Source organism: Ammospiza caudacuta, chromosome 4, assembly GCF_027887145.1.
Source record: "Ammospiza caudacuta isolate bAmmCau1 chromosome 4, bAmmCau1.pri, whole genome shotgun sequence".
NCBI lineage: Eukaryota > Metazoa > Chordata > Aves > Passeriformes > Passerellidae > Ammospiza > Ammospiza caudacuta.
The window spans coordinates 70,688,057-70,707,227 of NC_080596.1; the positions used below are offsets into that span (position 1 = coordinate 70,688,057).

At 47.4% G+C, this 19,171-nt stretch overlaps 1 protein-coding gene across 1 annotated transcript in view; it reads left to right on the top strand.

Annotated features, from left to right (window-relative positions):
- The window catches only part of ATRN (attractin), a 148,762-nt gene that overhangs the window by 124,286 nt on the left and 5,305 nt on the right, over window positions 1-19,171 (top strand). Inside the window, exons 27-28 of the mRNA XM_058803585.1 lie at window positions 4,467-4,574; window positions 18,582-18,696. Coding sequence (XP_058659568.1) covers window positions 4,467-4,574; window positions 18,582-18,696 — 223 coding nt within the window. The remainder of the gene's footprint in view (window positions 1-4,466; window positions 4,575-18,581; window positions 18,697-19,171) is intronic.

The window sequence follows — 19,171 nt, forward strand, 5'->3', positions numbered from 1 at the left end:
CCAGAGTCCCTGGTGGGCTGTAGCTCAGCTCACTCAGTCTCTGATCAGTCCCTCCGGGGCTGGAAATGCCCCGTAGGGCACAGGGGAGAGCTGGGGGTGCTCTGCTGCTCTTCAGGGCACAGCAGGTTTGAACAGCTCCAAAGAGAAAGCACAGTCCAGAGAACTTCTGTGCTTCAGCTGCTAAAACTAACTAAAAGCAAAGGGGAGCTCTGTCCTGCTGTCTGTCCATCCCAGTCCAGGAGCAGGAATGTGGGGAGTGAGTGCAGTGTCCGAAAACAAACTGTGCACTTCTTGTCTCCCCCTTTGCTCTCAGAACCAGCCTGAAAGGTGCAAAACTCATTTCTGGGCTAAACAGACCAATGGGAATGTGAGCATCATAAAGTCAGCCCAGGAGAAAGGTGGAACATAGCAGGGGGTGGAACAAGATGGTCTCTAAGGTGTCTTCCAACCCAAACCATTCCATAATTCTGTGATGTGGAAAAAAATCACACTCAATGCAAATGAAAGGTGTGCACATTCTCACAGTTTGCAGTTATATGAATATTAAAGGCCAGAGATATATTCCAAGACAGGCTTTTTGATGTGATTTCTTTGCAAGCTGTCAAACACTTTGCCTTTAAAATCCTCTTTGTGCCTAAGTGATTTAAAATATTCCCAGGTTGTCCTATTAATCGTGTCATCTGGAAAACCAGGGTTTGCTTGAAAGAGTATTGAGGTTCATTATCTGAAACCTCAGAAAGCCCATTTTTAGGAATGAGAGAAAGGCAGGTTCTGCAGTATTTAGATGTTAACAGCTGCTGACTTGTAAAGCCATGCTCAGCCTCTTGACTGGAGAAAAATCACATTTTCTCCCTTACAGCATCATAAAATCTTTTAATTAAAATTTTGACACACCAAACAAATACTGAAGGATTGATTTGTGTCTGGGTTAAACAGGCATGGTGCAAGCCTTGGGGTAAACCAAACAATTATTTCTTAAATTAGTTCTTAATTTTTAGGGGGAACTTCATAACATGACTTGTGCTACACCAGGAGCTGGTGCTAGGAAAAGGATGTTCCCTTAGGCATTTGCTGCTTTGCTTGCATCCTGGACCTCTGATTTCATCTGCTTTGGGCATTTTTATGCTCAGGTGAGAACCCATGTACAGAGCTGCCCCAGCCCTGGCTGATGCCAAAGGCAAGGTGGGAATTGTGTCCCTGTGCCCCTCCCTCAGGTGAGAGCCCACCTGCAGAGCTGCCCCAGCCCTGGGGCCAACAGCAGGAGGACGTGGAGCTGCTGCAGAGAGCCCAGAGGAGGCCCCGGAGCTGCTGCAGGGCTGGAGCCCCTCTGCTCTGGAGCCAGGCTGGCAGAGCTGGGAATGTTCCCCTGGAGAAGGGAAGGCTCCAGGCAGAGCTCAGAGCCCCTGGCAGGGCCTGCAGGGGCTCCAGGAGAGCTGCAGAGGGACTGGGGACAAGGGATGGAGGGACAGGAGCCAGGGAATGGCTCCCACTGCCAGAGGGCAGGGCTGGATGAGAGATTGGGAATTGGGAATTGTTCCCTGTGAGGGTGGGCAGGCCCTGGCACAGGTGCCCAGAGGGGCTGTGTCTTTCCCATCCCTGAAATCACTCAGGGCCAGCCTGGACAGGGCTGGGAGCAGCCTGGGACAATGGGAGGTGTCTCTGTCTGTGGCAGGGAGTAGGACTGGATAATCTTTGGGATCCCTTCCGTTCCAAACCATCCTGTGGTTCTATATTCTCAAAGCTACTTTTGACTTCACTAGGAGTCATGTTGCCAAATTGCACATTTTCTTTAGTAAAATAACTTCCTTTGAAGAACTAATAGCTTTTAGTTCGTCAGTCTCTTGGACATCTTCATCAGGACAGCTTGTTCATTGATTTTATAGCCATTAAACAAAGCACTCTGCGATAGCTGAAGGGGACAATTACAGGGACAACAACCCAGCAATCTGTTTCACACTTGCTTTCGTCTGCAATCTGCTGGTGTGCTTTAAATACCCGAGCACTCTTCGTGTCCTTTTCCCAAGTGTGAGTTACACACAAGTTTGCTTACGAACGCTCCATTTGTGTGGATTTGTTGGGTTTTTGCTTTGTGACAGTATCTACAATCTGCTCAAAATGCCTTTTTTTCCCCTTTCTTTTTTTTTTTTTCAAAAATTAAGGAAAACTTTACCACATGCCTTTTATGGCAGTAAAATCTTACAGTTTTTTTTTAGCTAGACTGAGAGCCATAGAAGCTCATACACCACCCCCCCAAGCTTATCTACATTGGCCTCATCATGCCTTGCCTGCACCCCCAAGTTACAGACAGTCCTCTGCAGTGAAAGAGTCTCAAAATTATAGGTGATTTGGCAAAGCAAAGGCCATAGAAGGTTCCAGAGGGTGGCAATGAGTGGCATAGGGTCTGGTTGGAGGCCTGTCTCCAGTGGTGTCCCCCTAGGTTCTGTACTGGGCACAGTGCTGTTTGGTCCATCAGTGATTTGGGGTGGGCTGGGTGGCTCCTTGGCAGTTCCCAGTGACACAGAGGTGGCAGGAGCCCCTCTGTGCTGCCCTTCAGGTGGACCTGACAGCTGGCAGGGATGGGCAGAGAGGAACCTGCTGAAATTCCACCGGGACAAATGCAGGGTCCTGCACCTGGGGGGGAGCAGCCAGCAGGTCCTGGGGGCCAAGGAGCCCCTGGGACCCTGGGGGCAGCAGGAAGGGCAGTGCCAGCAGGGTGGGGGGATCCTGCCCCTGTGCCCGGCCCTGGGGCACCTCTGGAGTGATCCTGCCCCTGTGCCCGGCCCTGAGGGCACCTCTGCAGTGATCCTGCCCCTGTGCCCGGCCCTGGGGCACCTCTGGAGTGATCCTACCCCTGTGCCCAGCCTGGGGACAGCTCTGGAGTGCTGTGTCCAGCTCTGGATCCTCAGCACGGAGGGAGGACATGGATGTCCTGGAGCAGGGCCAGCAGAGGCTGCCCAGCTGAACAAGGGCCTGGAGCATGAGGGAGCTGGGGCTGCTCAGCTGGAGAGGAGCCCCAGCTGAGAGGGGCCTCAGCCCTGGCTGTCCCTCAGTGTCCCAGTCTGTCCCTGTGTGTCCCTGGCTGTCTGTCCCTGTGTGTCCCGGTCCATCCCTGTGTGTCCCAGTCTGTCCCTGTGTGCAGGGCTCAGAGCAGGCCCAGGCTCTGCTCCAGGCCCAGCCATGGCCCCAGAGCCACAGGCAGGGCCTGAGCCCAGGGAGGGGGTGGCACTGGATGGTCCCTAAGGTCCCTTCCAATCCAAACCATTCTGGGACTGGGTGATTCTGGGAATCAGTTCCAAACAATGTTGTTGGAGAACAGCACCTTCCTTTCACCTTCTTGTGTGCTGCGTGGGGATATTGGGGCACAGTGCATTTTGTGGGGTTTTCTATGGGGTTTTTGAGTGCTGTACATGATCACTTTGGGCTTGGAGTGTCAGATTGCCCAGAATTAATGGGAAAATGCAGGTGGCAATGACAAGAGTTGTAGAGAGCATTTGGTGGTGCCTCAGTCCAGCTTAAAAACAGAGGATAACTGGTGTTGCTGTAATAAGTAGTGATGGTAAATATGTAAATCTGTGTCAGAGCATTGGGCAGTTCCTGCATTTAAGGTTAAGAGCACTGGGTTTTCTCATGCTGCACAAAGTGTTTGCCTTTTCTCTTATTAAACAGAGACACTGAGTCCCATCGGACCCCTTGCCTCATGGAATTCTGGCTTCTGCCTCCCCTGTCAGGCTGTGTTGTCACCATCAGACATTAGTCACTGGAGCCAACAAGAAGTGTGTCCACAGCTCAGCTAAAACTAAAATGCTGTTTCCAGCCCAGCTGTGTAGAAAGTATCTGGTTTTTGTGTGTTAAAAAAGGGGAAGCTGCATCGAAATGCTTAGAAGGGCTTAAGAGCACAATAAAGAGATGCCTTGTGTCATGAGAGATTGTGGGGATTTGCCCAGGAAAAGGTTTTTTATTTTAATAAAACATTTTGCAATAAGGTCATGTTTGCCATTTTCTGTATTCAGCAAGGAAATAAAAAAAGGGGATTACTCAATAGAAACCTGACAGTGTTTTGATGGTGCTGTTATAAAAAATAGCAACTTCATTCTTACAGTAGTTACATACTGCTGCTAGTTTAATTTCAAAATGTTTCCCACAAATCCTATGGAATGGGAATCAGACAGGTGATGACAAACAACAGCTTAAAAAGTAAATAACTGCTTTATGGAGACTCAGTCAGATTGTTTTGCCTTCCAGATGTGTCAGGCTCACATTCAGCTTTACTTCCAATAACTTGTTAAATTGTGGTAATGTGAATATTTACCATTATCTGTATTGTTAAGGCCATTAAAGCCCCTGGAGGTTATTTTTCCATATTCATTGATGTCCCTTTGTATTGGGCAAAACCTTTTAGATACATTTGTCTTTCATCTTTGTGTCAGAACAATATGATGATAATATTTTTCTGTTTGATAAATTAGCAACTCCTGCGCGAGATGCAACAGATGGCAAGTCGCCCCTTTGCCTCCATCAACGTTGCCTTAGAAACAGATGAGGAGCCACCAGATCTCATCGGGGGGAGCATAAAGGTGAGAGCTGGGCCTTTGGGGTGGTCCTCACCATGATTAACCAGGGATGCTTTACACAGCAATCCCAAATCCTCTCATTTTTGTATATACCTGCAAGAAACTCTAAGTCCAGGAGGTCCAACAGGCACCATTTTAATTTGCTTTTATCCCTTCAGATATTCACTGATAACTCTTGGGCTGGTTCAGATTAATGTTATGCTGATGCTGGGTTTGAAGTGTTGGGTGTACCTTGTTAGTTTTTATGCTTTGAAATAGAGAAGAATTTCAGCTTTACACCAGAGAGCACTGGCTGGAAATAGTTGTAGGTGCTGCAAATAGAAACCCTTCCCTGTGATATCTCAAGACAAGTGTGAATATAATCATGTCTGTGTACTGGATAATGTTAACATATTTCTGATAACAAATATATATTCCAACGTATCTTGTGATTAGCAAATAGGAGCATGAAGAAATCATGGTCATACACCAGGCTGGCACATTCTTACACACAACATGTTGAATTTTTAGTAGAAGCGTATTTAAGAGGTGATGAATTAATTCAAAGGTCTTTTTGATGTGATGCTTTGACCAGCACAGACTTTTGTACAAAAAGAAAAAAATTAAGAACCTGAAAACATTGATTATTTTTCTTTCTCATCTAAGGCAGCTGGATTTTTTTGTTTTATTTAGACTGAAGTTTTTTGGAAATTTTTCTCATTAGGCTTTAAGGTTAAGAAGGGCAGACATGGATTAGATGTTGGGAAAAAAATTCCCTGTGAGGGTGGGCAGGCCCTGGCACAGGTGCCCAGAGCAGCTGGGGCTGCCCCTGGATCCTGGCAGTGCCCAGGCCAGGCTGGACCCTGGGGCTGGAGCCCCCTGGGACAGTGGGAGGTGTCCCTGCCATGGCAGGGGTGGCACTGGGTGGACTCTGAGGTCCCTTCCCACCCAAACCACTCTGAGATTCTATGATTACTCCAGGTACTAAGTTTCTCACAGTCTCTTACTATAGCAAGAGAGCTTATTCTTTTAAAAAAACAAAACCAAAAACCTAAAGCACATGAAAGCAGTCTGACCCCAAAACTTCTATTTGGTGAGTAATAATTTTTAAGTCTTGGCCTAAGTGCAGGCATTAAGGTTTGCCTCTATAGCTTTGGCTCTTCCTTATTTGTGTGTAAATATGGTCTGGCATGGCAAGTTTTAATACTATTCCATGTGATTGGTGTCCTGCACCACCTTCTGGGTGGACACCATGCAGAAGCAGCTTTTCAATATATGGAATCACAGAATAGTTAAGGTTGGAAAATCCCTCTGAGGCCATTGAGTCCAGCCACTCCCCCAGCCCTGCCAGGGCCAGCACTGCCCCATGCCCACACAAGTGCCACAACCACAGGATGTTCAGATCCCTGCAGGGATGGGGACCCTGTGCCAGGGCTGGGCAGCCCTTTCTGGGAAGGCATTTTCCTTAATTTCCAGGCTGAACCTTTCCTGGTGCAGCATTAGGCTGTTTCCTCTCATCCTGTCTTGTACCTGGTTTGGAGCATAGTGAAGTAAAGTAAAATTTGCAAAGGTCCTCAGTAATTCAGGTGATTGAGTATCTGGACCTTTCCTTGGATGCTCTGACTGGTTCTCCTCCCCATTGACTTTCTCTTGACTCCAGATCCTCAGATTTTCTGATTTTTTTATAATTTCCCTGCTTCTGTCATGAGTCTGGTACTGGGAATCATTACCTCTGACAGCTCACCAAGACTGGGGAATCCACCCTTGCAAAATCAGAATGTTACTCACCAAATCAGACTGAACTTTTATTTCATTGCTCATTAAAAAGGCTGTGGGATGCATGTGGATGTTCATGAGGCTGGAGGCAGATCTGGGAGGATGTAGCCTGGCTGCTGATGGGTTTGGGTTGCAGTCTGTCTGTCTGGGGCCCTTCCCTTCATCTTCTTCTGTTGTCTGGAAGTAGCTAAAAACACCTCTCCTGTGGGATCAGGCCAGAACAAAGCTGTTCTAAACTTTTTGATCTCTGACAAGTTGTCTGCACTCAAACTACAGAGAGGATAAGCTCTGGATCTCTTCAGTTCTGATGAGTGTGTTATTCCTCCTCTGGTTCTGCTGCCCTCATCTTGTCTGGCCTCCTTGGGTTCCTCTGGAATGGATGGAGAAGCTGGTTTGAAGCACAGTAAGAAAGACTGTGGAGAAATATGCTATTTTAGACCCAGAAATCATTAGGAACTGGTAATTGCCTCTGTGCTGGTAACTCAGATACATGTTTCTTAATCAATTTTGGGCACAGATGAGGTGGTCTGATCATGCAATGGCACAAACTCTGTACAGTAATCTGGAGCTGAGGAGATGAATGTGCACCTGAAGTGTTTTGCCAATGGTAACTCCATAAAATCAGTCAATGTTTTGGGTTGGAGGGGAGCTTAAAGATCATCCCTTTCCAGCTCTCTGCCATCATCTGCTGGCAGGTGTGGCTGCAGAACAAGGGTGCCTCTACATGACAAGGAGTGTTACTAGGTTTGATGGGGTTTATATAGTTTTTCTTCTCATCTTTTAGAACTTGGCTAGGGAATAAAAGTAGTCACAAAACGCCCGAGTGTTTCACAAAAGGAGAGGAGGCTCAGGAACGTTGTGGGTTGGAAGCAACTTGGGGAAATGGTGCTTCTGAGATAGTCTGACCTGTTGGTCCCTGCATGGAAATGAATTTAAATAGAAATGAAACACCAGTCTGAATATGTATGGGGTGTTATGGTTTAACACTAGCCAGCAGCTTGGGTTTTTCTCCTCATGCCTTTTGCACCTGCATGGGAAAAAGCTCTTGGCAGGAGAAAGCTGCAGGAGGATGGGCTGGGGCAATGCAGAATTGGACAACTGTGCTTCTCTTTGTGGTCTGGCTGTTCTTTAACTCTTAGTCAAGAAAAGAGGGAAATGTTACTGTGGTGCTGGATGTTGTATTTGCCCTCCAATTCCACTGCCATCCACTATGTCAAAATTGGAGTCTTCATTTTAATTGCAAGAAAGCCAGACTTGCATTATCATGAATTCAGTGATGCTTTTCTTTGTCCATGGGAATCAAAGCTGTTGGTTAATGATGAGTTGATTTGAAGGTTACAAAGGAGAAGTGGAAAATGGTATGTCTTGTCTGCAAAAGATTAATTTCCTATTCCATTGTCCATAGCCAGTTGGCAGCCAGTGTCAAGCTAGTTCCATCCTAAGCTAATGTTTTCCAGCTGGACAGTATTAGAACTGTGTTTTCAATTAGTAGTTTTCCTGGGGTACTTAGGAGTAATAGAAAGTGATTTACCTGCAGGGAAGCAATTCCTATTAGAGGCTGCAGCTAGGCAACACGTAACTAGCTGCTTTGGTTTATTTGCCACTCAACAAATACCCACTGAATCACAAATCTACCACTAAATTTGCTTAGTTATTACAAAATCTGTTGGCTTCTCTCTGCAGCTCTTTGTGCGTTCAGACATGCTGAATATTGCAATTATTTTTCTAAGTGTGTTTAACTTCCTTGGGTGCCTGGGACTCATCCAAGTGTCTGAACTGGTATTGCTGTAGCTCAGGCTTTTTTAGGGCTTGTTATCGGATTAATCTAAGTCTTGTAATCCTCTGCAGCCATGCTTAGAAGCTTTCCCGAAAGAATTTGGGAAGTTTATAATTTTGACATTGATTTCCACCTATCTTGAAGTTGCTAAAGGCAAGAAGTTACCTTGGAAAAAACATGCACAGCCTAGCAAGCAAGTGCTGAGGTTGAGCAAAGCACTCACGGGGTCAACAAGAAAATGGTTGCAGTGGGAAAGAATGATCCTCAAATTGGAAAAAAAATATTTTGGAATCTTTCAGAGGAGAGCTGGAGCAGTCTTTGCTGTGCTGTGTTCAAGGATCCAGCACGTGAAGCTAAGTGTTGATTATCTTTGCACCCATGATCTTTAGTTTTCTAAAGGGAAAGGGAGAAGCATTTGGTGAGCAAAATCCTTATGAAGTTCATTTAGTGTGTTCTGTACCATTGTACCAATGTGCATTTAATTCTGCTGTTTGAGGGCTTCGCTACAAATCCTGAATCAGACAGCAAGCTGATTCCTTAAAAATAGCAGATAAATAGATGGGAAATAGCATCTTATTCTAGTAATTAGTTTGCTTTGTTATGGGAGAAAGTGCTTTTGAGTGGTTTAAAGGCTGCCAGAAGATCCCATCTGTTCATGAAGTGCAGAGCTAAAGTGATGAGCTGATTTGAGAGTGGGTAGGGGGTACCACAGATTAATTAATATATTTTCAGTCTATTTGTATTTTGCATCTGAGCGATACCCTTGTTAAATTCCTTTTATATTGCAATGAAGTGGCAACCAGCAGTAAAGGGGCAGAGAAATGAGTAGTAAGTCCTGTGCCACAGAGTGCAGGGTTTGGGGAAGCTGCAGGGTGAGGAATGATTTGAAATGAAGCATCTGCCAGCCCCAGCACTTCTACAGGGTGAATTCATGTTAATTTTGACATGTGGCTTGATTTTGGGCTGTTTCATGCAGGTGGAGTTCAGCAAAGAACTAAAGGCCAAGGAACTGATGGTTTTTACAGCTTTTATCCTGTTCTGGTTGTCACTCTTGATGACTCACTTCCCCTTTACTTCACATGTTGCTGACCTGCTTTTGATCCATCAGATTTGCTGATGGACCAGCTTTTGTGACATCTCCCAACCTACTCCCCTTCAGTGAGCTGGGTTAGTGTAAGCATGGCAAGGACAGCTCCAGCGAGCTGAGACTGGGGCTCTGTGCAAGAGCAGGATTTGGAGGGAGGCCAGGCGTGAGGTGTGATGCACAAAAGCCTCATCAAGCAGAAATGACCAGGCTGTGTCAAATCATAGAATTGATAAGGCTGGAAAAGTAAATCACCACGTGCATTCATGGACACAGCACCACCGCCATGTTCACCATTAAACTGTCTTCAAGTACCACATCCACAAGGTTATTGAGCATTTCCTTGGGTGGTGATGCCTATTTCCCTGGGCAGCCTATGCAATGCTTCACAACTCTTCCCATGAAGAAATTTTCCCTTATATCCAGTCTAAATGCCCAGAGGCACAACTTGAACCACTTTCTTTTTGTGTGATCAAGATGTGTTAGAAGGGGACAGAGCAGCTTAGGGTTTTTCAAGGATGATACAAATATGCTGAAAGTCATTCCTGTCCTCAGAAGGATAATAGCTGCAGCAAGGGGTTGAAATTGGGGGATGGGGGGAAAGAAAGGGAATAATCCTGACCTGCTGTGGCACTTGCTGGAGATGGATCACATGCAGCCTTTGAGACCAGAAAGGCCAGTGTGGTTCTGCCTGACCTGGCTAAGGTAGGCTCTGGATTTCTCAGCTTCTCTTTGGAAAGGCAGTTTAATTTCTAAAATCTTATTTCTGGGCTTTCTGGCAGTTACTGGTTCTAGGAGCTTTTCCATATGTTAACACAGAGGAATTCCAAGGCTGTCTATGCTGTCTCTGTTTTCAGCAAAACCACTTCCACTCTTTAGGCTCCCTCCTGGAGCATTGAGGTGGCAAAGGAATACACAGGGAGGACAGCCCAGCTTGTACTTTCTGTTTGGTGTTTATTCCTCATATGCTGGCCCCCTTTTAGGGCATGGAAAAGTGTGGGATCCCCTTTGAAGGAATGCCAGGGGTAGGAAGGGAGCATTCCCTGGGCAGCTGAGATGTGTAAAGTGAATTAGCTGCCCTAGAACTCCATAGAGGCTGGCTGTGATTCCTCCTACCAAAACAGCAACAAAAATATCCAATAAAACCTTCACCTTTTGAAGGTTTATTTCCAGTAAACAAGTGCCCAGTGCCTTGTTTTGAATTCGGTTGCAAAATTAGGGGAAACTTTTTCTACTCCCATGATATAATATGGAATATAGATCTTAGGAAGGGAGCTGTCATGAGATCAGCAGACATATCTGTTAAGCCTACCTTGTATTTTAGGGAACATTTGGCTGATAAGTGATTTTAACTAGTTTTAGGTTTGAAGACTGTATAAACATTTCCGCAGGTTGGACTCTGATTTTAGCTGATAAGGAGGTATTTGCTGGAAGGAGAGGAAGGAGCATGAAGCTTCCCACAGGAGAAGGATTTTCTAAGTTCATTTTTTCCCCTCTAACGAGCATCTCTCTGATTGAAGTACTAATAACACCAGCAGCTTCTCAACAGCATTATCAAGGACTTATTTGCATTCATTTATGCCAAGTAGTTGTTTTGTGTGTTGTGTTTGCCATCTTCATCCAGCTGTCCCATTTCATTGGGTTTTTTTACTTTGTTTTCCTGTGCAAAAACCAGCTGAGTGCTTGAAAAGAATTGTAAAGGTCCTGCCCCTTCACCTGTACAAAATCAAAATAAATATTCACATATATATGCACATATCTCCCAGATTTGCTCCCCATGGCCTCGTCCACCCCTCCCTGAAGTGTGGCTGGGAAGTGAAGGAGCAGGATGAGTGTTGGCATCTATGAGTGGCCAGGCTCAAACTGTGACACGAGATTTGGTCATTTCAGGGGAGCAGCCTTGGAGATCCAAATTCATTCACCTCACCAATCCGTCTCCTTCACCCCAAGTGGGTGCCATGGAGATCCAAATTCACCTCAGCAATCCCTCTCCATCACTCCGAGCTGGTGGCCATGGAGATCCAGATTCACCTCACCAATCCCTTCACCCCAAGGTGGTGCCATGGAGATCCAAATTCACTTCACCAATCCCTGCCCTTCACCCTGAACTGGTGGCCCTGGAGACCCAAATTCACCTCACCAATCCCTTCACCCCGAGCTGGTGCCATGGAGATCCAAATTCTCCTCAGCAATTCCTCTCCATCACTTTGAGCTGGTGGCCATGGAGATCCAAATTCACCTCACCAATCCCTCTCCATCACCCCGAGCTGGTGGCTGGGTGCTGCTGGACTCGCAGGAGCCCTGGGCAGCCCGGAGCAGTTGTTAAATAAGGGGGAGCAGACTGGGGCCCCGTGGGGCTGGAGGCATGTGGGCTGCAGATCCGGGGTGCTCAGATCTGTGTTCCCCATTTCAGGCTGCTAACATCCAGCTGAGGCTTTGAATGTGATTTTTGTTAGTTTCTCTCATGCACCAACCCAGTTCTAGGAGCAAGTCAACTCATTCCCCAGCCCCTCTAAAATTCCAAGGTAGCTATCAGGGACAAGGTAAATGTAAATTTTTAATCTAAACTCATTTACTGTGAATTATTGCTAGAAGTTCATTCATCTCTATCTTGCAGGACACACATACTACCCTGAGAATATAATTTTAAAAGCTTAATAATCTGTTTTAATAGGAAATTGCTTGTAACTTGTTTTGCGAATGTTCACTCAGATATTAATGGCACAATTTAAAAACTTGCAAATGGAATTTGACCCTTTTTCTACAGAGTGAAATCACCTGAACAAGTGGAATCAAGTAATAAAACTGAACTGTTTGGGTAATGTTCCTTTTCTCATCCACCACCATAAGATTTTTCCTTTATTTTAATTTCCTTCCTAGAAATTGAAAACCATGTAAGACTTATTTGATCAAACCACAGAAACATGTTTTCTTGTTAAGGAAAAAAATTGTCCATGTTATTTTTTTTTAATACATCTTGAAACGCAATATGCTGGCAGTATAGCACAGAACCTAAATAAAAATGATGCCAGGTTTGTGAAATTATACAGAATATTTATTGTTCTGGCCATTAGTTTTATGTGACACATTATTAACTTTTTGAATTTGTCAAGTACAAGCAGCATAAATAGAAATAAAGAGATGAAATAAAAGTGTTTAGGTTGAGCATCACACAATTCAACCTACTTGGGGAAAGTATTTGGCTGTGAAATTGACTCCCAAGGGAACAGGTGCTCTATTCCACATCTGGGTCCCCTAGAAATAGCCCAGACAAATTCCTGGGAAAGGCCCTGTTCATGTGGAGAATCCTGCTGGAGAAGCTGGACTAATGAAATCACCTCATCTGTCTCTTATTGCTTTTAATGTCTATAATGGTTTACTCTTTATGCATGCTAAATACACATCAAAACTCAGAAACAACTGGAATTACTTGGCTTTTAGTGCTGATTTGGGTCAATAAAATCATCTGTGGGAAGCAGCTGAGAGCAGCTATTGCTGCCTCTGGGAACATGGGGCTGTGTCACCACCCTTAAAGCACCACGAGCTGCCTGTTCCCCTGACAGGGCTGCCCACAGCTTCCAGGCCAGCAGGGCTTCACTGGCTTTCTGCTTATTATTTGATATCTGGTTATTGCAGGTCTTGGGGTTTTCCCATCATGTCCATTGATTGCTGCTTTGCTGCAGAGGAGCATGGAAAGCCCCTTGCAGGGAAGGGTTCAGGTGATTCAGTGCAGGAGAGGGGGGACTCTGTCCCTGTGCCCCACCCTCAGGTGAGAACCCATGTACAGAGCTGCCCCAGCCCTGGCTGATGGCAAAGGCAAGGTGGGAATTGTGTCCCTGTGCCCCTCCCTCAGGTGAGAGCCCACCTGCAGAGCTGCCCCAGCCCTGGGGCCAACAGCAGGAGGACGTGGAGCTGCTGCAGAGAGCCCAGAGGAGGCCCCGGAGCTGCTGCAGGGCTGGAGCCCCTCTGCTCTGGAGCCAGGCTGGCAGGGCTGGGAATGTTCCCCTGGAGAAGGGAAGGCTCCAGGCAGAGCTCAGAGCCCCTGGCAGGGCCTGCAGGGGCTCCAGGAGAGCTGCAGAGGGACTGGGGACAAGGGACAGAGGGACAGGACACAGGGAATGGCTCCCACTGGGAAAGGGTAGGGCTGGATGGGATGTTGGGAATTGTTCCCTGGGAGGGTGAGCAGGCCCTGGCACAGGTGCCCAGAGCAGCTGTGGCTGCCCCTGGATCCCTGGCAGTGCCCAAGGCCAGACTGGACATTGGGGCTTGGAGCACCTGGGACATTGGGAGGTGTCTCTGCCCATGGCTTTAAGATGAGTTTTAAGGTCCCTTCTAACTCAAAGCACTCTATGTTTCTGTGATCAGCTCCATGAATTTGTCTCTCCAATGTGCTGGAGGCACAGCTGTCCATTTTTCTTTGAGGACCAGAGGTGCCTCAGGGCAGGGCCTGCTGGCTCAGCCAGCTCAGCTCTGCCCATGGCCATTGACTGTGGGCTTTACCCACCCACTCGAGCTCCAGGGCTTTGTTCTCCCCTCTGTGTCTGCTCCCACCATGGGACTCCGCTGTTCAGGCACCTCTCAAAGCAGTCCTCTGGTGCTGAGTGTCTGAGAGATGCACCTTATTTGAATAGATTTGAATAATGTCTACTTCATTGTGCCATTAGGCCTTCAGTAAAAAAGAATCACTTCTATAATTCAACAATGAGTTTATCAAAACCTCTGAATGGAAGTTGCTGGCAGAGGCAGGCTTTAAGCGTCTGATAGAGGTTGTTACAAAATTTGGAAATACACCTATTTTATGTACCTTTTTAAAGTTTACCCTTAAGAGCCATCTCTCACATCTGAACTCTGCTGTCCATGTTCACTCAAAATCTTGCAGGGGAATGGCTTGGATCTGCAATAAAAGAGGCTGTGGAGCTCTGTCAGGAGAAGTTTAGGTGGAGATAGGAAAGGTTCATCCCCAGATGGTGCTGGCACTGCCCAGGCTCCCCAGGGAATGGGCACAGCCCCGAGGCTGCCAGAGCTCCAGGAGCGTTGGGACAGAGCTCCAGGGATGCCCAGGGGGGATTTTGGGGTGTGTGAGCAGGGACAGGGGCTGGGCTGGCTGATGCCTGTGGGTCCCATTCAACTCAGAGGATTCCATAATCTCTGATAAGAGTGCTCAGAAACCACTTGAGTGGGCAAAGAAAGGAGACCTGAGCTCTTGAGGTCTCCCCACCAAAACTGCCCTTGATGAAGCCAGCCAGCTGCTCCTTAGACCCTCAGTGTCCTGGTGACACCTACCTAGGTCACACCAGGTGACAGGGCAGGGCTGGTGCTGGTGAGGTCTCCAGTCCAGGTCACAGTGAAGCTGCTGGTTGAGATGTCACATTTTCCTCCCTGAGTGCAGAAGCTGGTCCCTGGCTCCAGCACTGGTTCTGCCTTGCAGAGGGTGCAGCGTGTCCTTCACTCCTGACCTCCCTGCTCAAATTCCAAATTCCTCATTCTGTCACTCAACTCACTCCTGACCTCCCTGCTCAAATTCCACATTCCTCATCCCTCATTGCTCTGAGTCATTCCCTCCCTGCTCTGTCTCTGGCCGTGAGCAGCACTCAGATGCACAATGAGTCACAGTTCAGAAAACAGGTGCCTGAACGGGGGCTGTCAAAAATAAATGTGCAGGACTTGATTCTTTAGGCGAGTTTTTGTTGTTATTAACTGCAGCTTGTCTCAGGAAAAGCTGGATTGATGGACAATAGGCCATTTTTCCCCTTTTAGTTTTAAGATGGAGCTTAGCTGCAGCAAAGTGATGTTGTGCTTAATTCCTTCCAAATTAGTTTGCAACTGCTTGACAGATTTTGGGTGCATCATTATCCTTGCTGTGCATGGTTGAGAGAAATAAGGGTCCCCATGCAGGGAAATATTAACAATATTTTACCAACCCTCATCTCTTTTGGGATTGTTCAGCCTGAAAAATAAAAAGGTTTTGGGTTGACCTAATTGTAGCCTTTCAGTACCTGAAGGGCCCATCAGGAAAGATGGAGAGAGATTTTAAAAGGGCCTGGAGGGACAGGAGCCAGGGAATGGCTCCCACTGCCAGAGGGCAGGGATGGATGGGATATTGGGAATTGGGAATTGTTCCCTGGCAGGGTGGGCAGGTCCTGGCACAGGGTGCCCAGAGCAGCTGTGGCTGCCCCTGGATCCCTGGCAGTGCCCAAGGCCAGGTTGGACATTGGGACTGGGTGCAGCTTGGGACAATGGGAGGTGTCCTTGCTCCCTGCAGGGTATGAGATGAACTTTAAGGTCCCTCCCAATCCAAAGATTCCATGATTCTGGTTGTTTCCTGGGCAGGTTGACAATGGAAGGAAGGAGGCTCAGGGCTACATCCTATCCCAGCTCTCTGTGCTGTGGAACCAGGAGAGCAAAGAGGAGCAAGATGTGTGACCTTGAGGACCAAAATAAAAATTCCATGGAAAGGGAAGATTGTGCCCACAGGGACGCATAATGAGAGTTTCTGCTGCACACTCAGGGTTCATTAGTTGGAAAGGGCAGAGGAGGAGAGAGGGTCTTGCCTGAGGCTGAGAGATGAGCTAAATTCCTCTCCAAGTCCCTTCAGCTCTGTGACTGAGAGCTATATAATGAACAGCTTCTGTTTCTTTCTGTTTTATGACATGCAGGAGACTCAGGGTGATTTGGGTACCACAACAGAGGCCCTGTCAGAGCCTGAAATGCCTCTCTGGTGGTCGAAAACGAGGAGCAGAGAGGGGCACTTGGAGAACTGGAGGAGGCAGTACTTGTGTTCAGGGAAGGAATTCAGAGTATTGCTCTTCCAGTTGATCCAAAAGAGGGCTGAGATCCAAAAGAGGGCTGAGCTGTAAAGCAGGTTAAAGCCCAGGGAGAGGGTTAAGGCACAGAAGAACATGAGGCAGATGAATAAATTGAATTGTGAACGATTTGAGGTTAAAAGAAAGTTTCTGGTGGCAGAATGGTTAAAACTCTGCCACCACTCTCTGGTGAGATCCAGACCAGGGGATCTGGAAAGGTCTCCCAGAGGTGATGGCACAGGCTGAAAGTATAACTGCTCCTAAAGCAGAGAATTGTGCTTTTATGTGCTATTGCCTGTGTTAGTGGAGGGCTGGATTTGGTGACCCCTGGGATGGATTTTCCAGCCTCCTGTTTCTGCAGGTTGGCTGGAGGATGATGAATGTGTCACTGAGCATCCTCATGGGTTGGGAGGGACTCTAAAGGTCACCTTCCATCCATGGTCTACCATGGGCAGGAACACCTCCCACTGTCCCAGGCTGCTCCCAGCCCCAGTGTCCAACCTGGCCTTGGGCACTGCCAGGGATCCAGGGGCAGCCACAGCAAATCTGGGAATTCCAGCCCAGCCCCTGCCCACCCTCCCAGCCAGCAATTCCTTGCCAAGATCCCAGCCCAATCTCCCCTTTCCCAGTGGGAGCCATTCCCTGTGTCCTGTCCCTCCATCCCTTGTCCCCAGCCCCTCTCCAGCTCTCCTGGAGCCCCTGCAGGCCCTGCCAGGGGCTCTGAGCTCTGCCTGGAGCCTTCCCTTCTCCAGGGGAACATTCCCAGCTCTGCCAGCCTGGCTCCAGAGCAGAGGGGCTCCAGCCCTGCAGCAGCTCCATGGCCGTTAATCCATTGAAAACAAATACATTAAAAAGTATTAAAAAATACAGTCTATTATTCAGTTGCTCCTTCACTGTCTTCCCTCCATCACTTCTCTGTGTGGTCCTTGCTGCCCATTCTGCTCAATGCTGAGGGTGAGCACAAGAGCTCTCTGTAACCCCAGTGCCATCCTCCAAGCTCTGGAATTCAGCAGAACTGCTTCATTAACAGTAGAATAAGTAAAATACTTGAGTCTGTCCAAAAGAAAGTCAGCTTTGTGCTGGGTTCTTGCTCCCCCCATGAGGCAGAGGTCCGTGGGCTCTATTCCTGCAGTTCCTTCTCCAAGCTCCCTCCATTGCCTCTGGCAGTTGAGTCTCTGGGTTCCAGCACCAGGGTGTGCTTGTTTCCTTCTGGGAAAAGCTTTACTCTGAGTTGAGTCCCTTTGTTGGGGGTGGGGAGGTGAAGAATCCTGCTGTCATAAAGCAGGCAGGCAGCAGCTTCCATCATCCAGCCTGTGCAGCATGTATTTATCTGCCTGGCACAGACCAGCAAACACTGCTGCAATCGTTGCAGTAAATGGGAGATATGGAAAGTTTTAAGTTTCATTTTGCTTGCTGTTGTCTCCTTTTGTCTTTTTTATTGAGCAGCAGTAATTTAACAGCATGTTTGACTCCTGTTCAGGCTTTTTCATGGCTTGCATTGCATTGAGTTTCTGTTGAATATTTGAGTGCTATGATGTAGTTTGATGCCTGTTGGAAAAAGAACTAATTATTTCATTAACAGCCGAGTGGAATTTGTCCATACTAAACAAGAAAACAGAAAGCACTGAGTGTATTGGGTAAAATAGTGTTTCTCAGCATTTTTAGCTGGTGTGGAACAAAAGAAGAAACTCTCCTAAACCTGCACTCATTGGTGAACACTTGCATGCTAATCTGACTGTTATTGCAGCCCACAGTAGCACTGATCCTGTGTACCTGTGTGTGGGGTTGGGGCCCAGCTGAGAACATACTTTAATTTCTGGGCTGGGCTGTTGCATTTTGGCTTTCTAATGACATACTGAAGCTGGCTGTTGATCATTCAGGTAAAATCTTCACAAGAGTGCAGTGGGAGGTGGTCACAGACACTGAGGGTCAGCAAGGGATCCAGTCCTCTGCTCCTCCAGGGAGAAAGCTGTCTGTCTATTATACATTAGAATCACAGATGGAAGGGGCCCTTAAAGCCCATCTAATTCCCCCTGCTATGGACAAGGACACCTTCCACTAGACCAGGTTGCTTCAAGCTCCATCCAGCCTGGCCTTGAAGACTTATTTTTGTTCTTGGGAAAATGTTCTTTACTGTGTTAATGCACAGAGTGCTGTTGAGGGGGTACATGGACTTAAATTGTGGAAATAGAATTTGGAGTATCGAGTGGCCGTGGTGGTGCGTGCTGATATCAGTGACAGGCTGCTGATGGGGTCGATGGAACAAACCCTCAGTCCTGTTGATTACATAAGCTGCTCCTTTGTTATTGAATTTAGGAAGAAATATAAGCCTTGTGTAGTGCTGGACTTTTTAATAGCCTGATTTTTATTAAGTGAATGTGTTTTCTTGTGATGACTCGTGTTTTGATTGTTGCTGACAGTGGTTTTAGCTTTGCTGGCTGTGTGCTGGAAATCTGCCCAGCACAGCAGTGTGGTTCATGGTGGTTCATGCCCTGGGGCTTGTAGGAGCTGGAGGAGTGATGCTGGGGGAGGAGGGAGGGTGTAACACGCTGTTTAACATTTGTTTTCCCCCGCTGTTTCCCCTGCTGCAGACTGTACCAAAGCCCATCGCGCTGGAGCCCTGCTTTGGGAACAAAGCAGCCGTTCTCTCCGTCTTCGTGAGGCTGCCTCGAGGGCTCGGGGGTATTCCACCACCAGGACAGTCAGGTGAGCATTGCTGTTGTCTCTGGTGCCTTGGCATTAACTCTGGACTCCTTCCCCAGCCTTACAGTTCACCTTTCCTGGTCCCACAGAAGCTGCTGTAGCCACAATTCAGCTTGGGATGTGCTCGAGGTTTTTTAGGCTCCCTGGTCTGGGCCCTGCTGGCTCCCAACATGAGTTCTGAGTTAATTACTAAGGTCAATTGATAGATGAACATATGATATTGGACTATGCTTTAATTAACAGCTGGGTGGGGGAAAGAGGGATCAGGTACAGCCATGTTTGCAGTAGTTACTTGTGAAGGTAACTTGTCACTTGGCCTATCCAATTTAGTTCCCAACTCCATTTGCAGGGGAACATCAACTCACAGAATCATGGAAAGATTTGAGTTTGAAGGGACCTTAAAGATCATCCAGTTCCACCCCCTGCCATGGGCAGGGACACCTTCCTCTATCCCAGGTTGCTGCAAACCACAGAGCAG